The 8,195-nt window shown below is 37.3% G+C and overlaps 1 protein-coding gene across 8 annotated transcripts in view; it reads left to right on the forward strand.

The window, feature by feature from the left end:
• LOC101992219 (ankyrin repeat and KH domain-containing protein 1) overlaps positions 1–8,195 on the forward strand; it is a 118,328-nt gene that overhangs the window by 17,974 nt on the left and 92,159 nt on the right. For all 8 annotated transcript variants that reach the window (XM_013349515.2, XM_013349518.2, XM_013349516.2 and 5 more), the window contains exons 2-3: positions 1,074–1,224; positions 5,193–5,349. In XM_013349515.2, the coding sequence (XP_013204969.1) occupies positions 1,074–1,224; positions 5,193–5,349 (308 nt within the window). The remainder of the gene's footprint in view (positions 1–1,073; positions 1,225–5,192; positions 5,350–8,195) is intronic.

Consider the following 8,195-nt stretch of genomic DNA (forward strand, 5'->3'; position numbering starts at 1 on the left):
ATCTCTGTGAGTTCGAGACCAGCCTGGTCTACAGAGCTAGTTCCAGGACACGCTCCAAAGCCACAGAGAAACCCTGTCTCGAAAAACCAAAAAAAATAAATAAATAAAAATAAAAAAAATAAAATTGGAGAGAAATTCTATGTATATTTTTTAATTGATTTTTGTTCATACTATTATAAATCAGATGCTTGCTAGGTATGATGTTTTCTTAGGCATGTATCACCACACCCAGCAGTAGGTTAAATCTAACTCATTTTTTTAAAGTCAAAATAAATTATTTAGAAAAGAGGACAGTTGTCTTATAATGGCCTAGCAATGCTATTTCTATTTTCAGTATTGGAGATTGAGCCTAGAGTTTTGCATGTTAGGCAAGTGTTCTAATATAAGATAATACCCAGTTCCCACTTACATTTATTTGTTTATCTATGTTTGTATGTCTACATATGGGTGTCAGTGTAGAGGTCTGAGGACAACTTGCAGAATATAGTTCTCTCCTACAATGTGGGTTCCCATGGTCAAACTCGGATCATCAAGCTTGGCAGCAGGTACTTTTACTTTCAGCCGTCCACTGCCTTTCACTACCTACCCCCCCCCCCCCAGCCCTTTTTCTGTTTACTTAGGACAAGGCTCTTACTTAGTTGTCTAGGTAAGTCTTGTACTTTGATCTTCTTGCCTCAGCTTCTTGAGCAGCTAGGAGTGCAGGTCTGCAATAGCAGGCTTAGATGTATGTTTGTATGTGATTGCTATTTTGCTACCTAGTTCTGTTTACAATTTTCTAAGAGGTTATGCACATATACTTCATAAAAGACACATGTGTATATAGAGTTTTATGCTCTGTGCTAGGAACATAAAGATACAGTGCTCTTCAAGAAACTTATTAGTATGTCTGAGTTATACCTTGTCATCAAGCTTGAAGATTAGCAGAAAATGCTCCCTCAGTTCTGTCCTCATAGCTTGTGTTTATGTAATTATCTGGTTATATTTAAATTTTAAATAATACTGACTTAGATTATAGTTATTATAGTCATATTGGCATCAGCTTCATCATTATTCGATCTTTAATTCATAAACAGGTTGAATCATTTATTTTGGACCAAGAAGATTTGGATAACCCAGTCCTTAAAACGTCAGAGATATTCTTATCAAGTACAGCAGAAGGAGCAGATTTACGCACAGTGGATCCCGAGACCCAGGCGAGACTGGAAGCATTGCTAGAAGCAGCGGGTACTCTACTGATTTTCTCTTTAAAAGTAGATCTTAGCAGGAATGGCAGCCCATGCCTTTAGTCCTAGCACTTGGGAAGCAGAGGCAGGAGGATCTCTGTAGGACCATGGTCTACATGGAGAGACCCTGTCTCACAACAATGACAACAAAAAGTGTAGATCTCTCTAACATTTGATACAAGATTATCTTAGGAATATTTGACATACCAAATTTACTATCTCTAATGTTTATCTTATTTCCTAAAAAGTTTCACATTCTGTATTTTAAAAATTCTTGCTTGAATACAATGAATAATATTTTTAAAAATATTTATTTATTATGTATGTATACAATATTCTGTCTGTATGTATGCTTGAAGGCGAGAAGAGGGCACCAGACCTCTTTACAGATGGTTGTGAGCCACCAAGTGGTTGCTGGGAATTGAACTCAGGACCTTTGGAAGAGCAGGCAATGCTCTTAACCACTGAGCCATCTCTCCAGCCCCAGAATGAATAATTTTTTAAGTTAATAAAGATATTTAGTTATCAAGGAAAACAGGTGCATAAAAAATAGGAGTTAAGTGTAGTTTATAAAATTTTTACTGTATTTGAACCTATTCAGGAAATTCTAATATTGTTTACTTATTCATTTTAATTACTGATTACCTAAATTTCTATAATTTAGATATTTTTATTTTTTTATACTTTTTAAAGAAAGATTTATTTATTATGTATACAGTGTTTTGCTTGCACATGTGCCTGCAAGCCAGAAGAGGGCACTAGATCTCATTGTAGATGGTTGTGAGCCACCATGTGGTTGCTGGGAATTGAACTCAGGGCCTCTAGAAGTACAGCAAGTACTCTTAACCTCTGAGCCACCTCTCCAGCCACCACTGTTTTTATTTTTAAATGAGCACAAACTTAGACTAAAATATACCAGGCTATGCTAAACAGTTTAGTTTTTATTTATTTATTTTTTCGAGAGGAAGATGGAAAAGAGAGCGAGCTCAGGCCGCGTTTTTATTTTCTTTTTTTTCTTATTTTCTTTCTTTCTTTACTTATTTTTTTTTTAATTTTTTTCAAACTACTAGTTTTGAAGTACCAGCAAAGAAAATGTGTGATAGGTGTAATGTGGTAGCTTATACCTATAATTCTAGCCCTGTATAGGGCTATCTATTATTTTGCTGGACAGCCTGGACTACATAGTGGCTTCCAAGCCAGCTGGAGCTGCAGTATGAAATTTTGTCTTGAAAAAACGATTCAGGAGCTGGAGAGGTGTCTGAGCAGTTAAGAGCACTGGCTGTTCTTCCAGAGGACCTGAGTTCAATTCCTAGCACCCCCATGGGTCTCTCAGTATACATAAAAAAACTAAAATATCTATGCACAGAAATGATGTATGATAAACCTGCTTTCTCACTGGGTGTTGTACATATGTGTAAGGGAAGCTGAGACACATGGATCATAGTTATAAGTTACAGACTTAAAAAAGAAACAAAGCACACATATTTTCTTAAAATAATATGTACTTATTTTTTAACTTATTGTTACTTAAATTTTATGATCATTGGTGTTTTTTTGCCTGCATGTTTTTTTGTGTGAGGGTGTCAGAAGCCCTGGAATGGAATCATAGACAGATGTGAGCTGCCATGTGGGTGCTGAGAATTGAACCCAGGTCTTCTGGAAGAGCAGCCACTGAGTTTAACTGCTGAGCCCCTGCTTATTATTTTATAATGTACAGTCTACTCATTATTTATTATGCAGAGTTTCCATTGCCCTGCAATTAAAGCCTTTTATCGTCTCTGAAATACAGAAATCTAGAACAGGGTGTGGTATGGTAGCACAAGTCTATAATCCTGTCACCTGGGACACCAAAGCTAAAGAAGGGCCTCAAATTCAAGAACTGTTTAGCCTCCATAGTGAGACCTTTTCTCACAAAACAAAACAAAAGAAGGAAGTCTAACCAACTTTTTGGAGTGCATGCTTTCAATTCTGTCACTTGGGAGGCTGAAGTAGAAACATTAGTACAAATCCGTGACCATCCTGGCCTGTAAAGTGAAATTCTTTTTTTTTTCTTGACTGTATGTGTAGGTAGGTATGGTGGCTCATACCTGTGCTTCTAGCACCTGGGAGGCTAAGGTAAAAAAATTAGCAATTGAAGGCCAGCCTTGACTACATGGGCTGTAAAAAAATTCTCAAAAACAGAATTTTTTTTAGAGAAATTAATAGGTTAATAAATTTATTATTTATTTAAAATTATTTATTTAATTTTTATTATGTTTGTTTTTCTTTTTTATTTGAGCATATGTATGTATGTGGGTACTTGTGCCTCATCATGAGTTTGGTGGTCAAAGGATAACTTTCAGGAGTTAATTTTCTCTTATTATCTTGTGGGTCACTGAGGTTAAACTTGGGTCATCATGCTTGGCAGCAGGTGCTTTTACTTGATTAGCCATCTTATTTCCTCATATATTCTATTTTTAAAATAGTACCTAAGCCAGGCATTGGTGGTACATGCCTTTAATCCCAGCACTCAAAAGGCAGTGTCTGGTGGATCTCTTGAGTTTGAGACTAGGTACCTGGTCTACACATTGAGTTCCAGGGCAGCCAGGACCACATAGAGAGACCCTGGTCCCTCAAGAAGGCCCAAATAAAGAAATAACCAGGACTACAAAGAGAGACCTTGTCTCAAATAAATAAATAAAATAATAAAAAAATGATAGCTATACATTAAGTGCCATATGTTTACTTTATATTAGCTGTTAGCTGGTGTTGTGTTATATACCTATAATCCCAGCAGTTGTGGGTTGGAGGCAGATGGATCAGGAGTTCAGAGCCAGATTCGTCTGTGCGTTACATTTGAGATCAGCCTAGACAATATAAAAGCCAGGGGAATGAAGACTATTAAAAAACTGAAATTTGCAAAATAAAAAGTCTTAAAGCTCATAAGTTAGCTTCCTTGTACTACTAACCAGGTATGCGGTAAGCACAGGTGATCTCAGTACTCAGGAAACTCAAGGCAAGAGGATCAGAAGTTCAAGACCAGCCTAGGTCATACAGCAAGTCCATACCAAAAAATAATTAATTAAATATATGTGTGTGTGCATATATATATATATGTATGTATATGTATGTGTGTATATGTATATGAGGTGTTGGATGGGTGTCTCCATGGATAAGAGTGCTTGCTGTGCAAGTATGAGGGCATTAGTTTGGATCCCACACTACATAAAAAGTCAGGTGTCGCAGTCTTGTAACTCCAGTGCTATGGGGGAAGCAGACAGGAGATTCCCTGGGGCTTGCTGGTTGTCAGCCTAGCTACTAGTTCAGTGAGAGACTGAATTTAGAAGGACAAAGGTGGAGAGTACTAAAGCAAGACATGTGATACCCTCCTCTGGCATACACAAAAGCATGTGTACCTACACATGTGTACATACACTATATATACGTACACCATACTCTCCTATACATACATGCTCGTGCAAACAAAATAATAACAGTAATGAAAACCAAAATCTCAGTATACTGTTAGAGGTTCAGAAAGATTGTTAACAGCCTTTTAACATTTCATATCAAAGGATATAAAAGAAATTTTGGAACCTATTTATAAATTAAATAAATTCATTGGGTGTTGCATATTTTGGTATTTCATTTATGGTATCTGTCAGACTCAGTTTAAAACATTACTCCAGAAGATGTTTAATGGATTTAACCAAAATGGGGAAAAAATGTTGGATTGTTTATTATGATAAATTACATTGATACTGAAAATAGAGTGGGCAAGTGTCATAAGTCAAATTCAGAATTAGGTATAGGAAAAGTTAATATGTATGGCTTGACGTTAGTGGTAGAACTGAAATCATCAACCTTATTTTTTTACTGTCAGGTTCATATATGGTGTCTATGTCATTTCTTTGACATGTGTAATGGTGCTTAAAATATAATTTCAACAATTTTTGCTTTTTCTTTCCCTGCATTGCCTCATTGACTAAGGAATTGGCAAATTGTCAACTGCTGATGGTAAAGCTTTTGCAGATCCTGAAGTACTCCGGAGACTGACATCTTCAGTTAGTTGTGCACTGGATGAAGCTGCTGCTGCACTGACCCGCATGAGAGCAGAGAACACACACAGTACAGGACAAGTGGACACGTATGTATTTGATACTTTGCTAGTTAGTATTAAATGTTTTTTTGGAAAAATGTGAGCCAAGTGGGTATTTGAGGAGATGTTACATTTTAGGTTGATACATGAATATGTACATACTATATGAAACTTTTTTGAAGCTGAATCTCTCTACATAGCCCTGGCTGTCCTAGAACTCACTGTAGATCAGGCTAGCCTCGAACTCAGAGATCTGTCTGCCTCTTTTAAATGCTAGAGTTAAGTGATTTTTTTTTTATTCTTACGTGTATGACTATTTACATGTATGTATGGTCACTACACATGTACCCCCTCTCCCCTCAAAAACATTGCATCGACTAGAATATGTTCCTTTTGTTTTTTGAAACAAAGTCTCACTAAGTAACCCTGGCTAGTCTGGAATGCTTTACATATCCTGGAATATGCTAAGTAAATCAGGTAGACTCAGCTCACAGAGATTTACCTTTCTCTGCCTCCTAAATGCTGGGATTAAAGGTGCCTCACCCTGCTGTGTAACTGGAGGTTTCTTTCACACCTGCCAGTTCCCTAATATTCACTGTGAGGCTAAATATTGATTACAAACTGTTTGGCCTATTAGGTCAGACTTAGTTAATTTTTTATAACTCAAATTAACCCAATTCTATTATTCTATATTTTGCCATGAGGCTCATGGCTTGTTACCTCACATCTTGCTTCCCCAGTGACTGTTGGCATCTTCCCAACTCCTCTTTCTTTCTCCGTTTCTCTGCTTGGATTTTCTGCCTAACTATATTCTGCCCTGCCATAGGCTAAAGCAGCTTTTTTATTAACCAATCGTTATAAAATATATTCACCGCATACAGAAGGGCATCCCACATCACTGCTGGTTACTGGTTTTATTTTTGAGACAAGATCTCACTCTGTAGCCCAGGCAGCCCTTGAATTCTCAGCAGTCCCGCCTCAGCTTCCTTGAATGCTGGTGTTAAAAGTGTGAGCCATTGTACTTAGATTTGCATTCACTATTAAGCATTTTTGTGGGTATTCAGTATTTTAGTATATGAGAAATCTAAACTGAATAAGACCTAGTTTCTACTTCAAAATAAGTTACACATTCTAAAGGTTACAGTAATTCTAACCTGACTACTTGATTAGTTATAAATTAAATGGATTACTTAACAGTCTAGTTGCTGGTTGTTTAAATATGGTCTATGGAGAATGAGTATATATCAGAGTTTGTTTGAAGTGTACAGTCTTAGGCTATGTGTGGTGGCATATGTTTGTAATACTTAGCACTCTGTAGGTAGAGGCAGGAGCATTGACAGTTCAAGGCCAGCCATGGCTATATAATGAAGTTGAACTTGGCCTGAGCTGTATGAGAAAGCCTGAACTGTAATCCTGATGTCCTGGATCAAAATCTGCGTTTTAATAGGCAATATAGGTAGTTTCCTGGATTTAAATTATGTGTGCTGGCATACCTGTAATCTCAGCACTTGTGAGACAGAAATGAGATGACTGGTGTGAATTCAAGGCCAGCCTGGGTTACATAGTGAGTTAGTTTGAGGACTGCCGAGACTAGCATGAGTCTGTCTTAATGAAAGGAAAAGGAGCTAGGTGGTGGTGGTGCTTGTCTTTAATCCCAGCACTTGAGGGGGAGGGTGCAGAGACAGATCTCTGGGTTCAAGGCCAGCCTGGTCTACAAGAGCTAGTTCCAGGATAGGCCCTAAAGCTACAGAGAAATGGTCTTGAAAAACCAAAAAAGAAAAAAAAGAAGGAAGGAAGGAAGGAAGGAAGGAAGGAAGGAAGAAATTCGGTTTTATTTATTGGTTTGTTTGGTTTTTGAGATAAGGTTTTACTGTGTAGTCCTGGCCATCCTGGAACGTACTCGGTAGACCAGGTTGACTTCAAACTTACAGAGATCCCCTGCCTCTGCCTCCTGAGTGCTAGGATTAAAGATGTGCCCCATCACTGCCAGGATCAGTAAGTTATTTTACAGCAACTGTTTTTTAACCACAGTAAGACTTTAAGCCATAGGTTCATGTACACAAATATCTTTGTGGATCAGTATGGTAGTAGCCTTTAAAAAGCTTGTCCACCTAATGCCTCAAAAGATGTCTTTTTTACAAAGGGAAAAAATAGTATCTTTACAAAAAAAAATCATTTAATCTGACTCATTTTAGGAAACAGAGGCAAGCAGATCTATGAGTTCTAGGACAGCCAGAGACAAATAATGAAACCCTGTCTCAAAGAACAACAGACCAGTTAATGGGACTCATTATGGGTGACTTTTATGCAGTCTGTTACAGTGGTGTTTGTTAACACAAGTAGCAGAAGCCAATTGGTGGTGGCCCACACCTTCCATCCCAGCTCCTGGGGGGCAGAGGCAGGTGGATCTCTGTGAGTTTTAAAGCCAGCCTGGTCTACAGAGCAAGTACCAGGACAGGCTCCAAAGCTACACAGAGAAACCCTGTCTGGATAAAGAAAAACAAACAAAAAAAGCAAACACAATTAGTAGGGCCAAAACTGTGATATTAATTTTAATTACAAGAACTTAGGATTCATTCGTAGATTATGATTACTGTAAATTAATGCTTTGAGAAAATCTAAGCTTCAACCCATACCAAAAAACAGCAACAGTAAAAAGGTAGTCCTTTTGTACTACATCAGTTACATTTTTAATTATTTATAACACTTAAAGCTGAAAAACAAAACTCTAAACAAACTGGCTAACACTCTAATTTTATGATGACAGTATTATTTTTAAAAATACTTTACTTGATGTGTGAGAATACATGCTGCATGTATATATTTGCATCACATGTATGCCTGATGCTTGTGAAGAAGAGTGTCAGATTGACAGAGCCTTTGTAATTGAAGTT

This window comes from Microtus ochrogaster, chromosome 18 (assembly GCF_000317375.1).
Source record: "Microtus ochrogaster isolate Prairie Vole_2 chromosome 18, MicOch1.0, whole genome shotgun sequence".
NCBI classification, from domain to species: Eukaryota; Metazoa; Chordata; class Mammalia; order Rodentia; family Cricetidae; genus Microtus; species Microtus ochrogaster.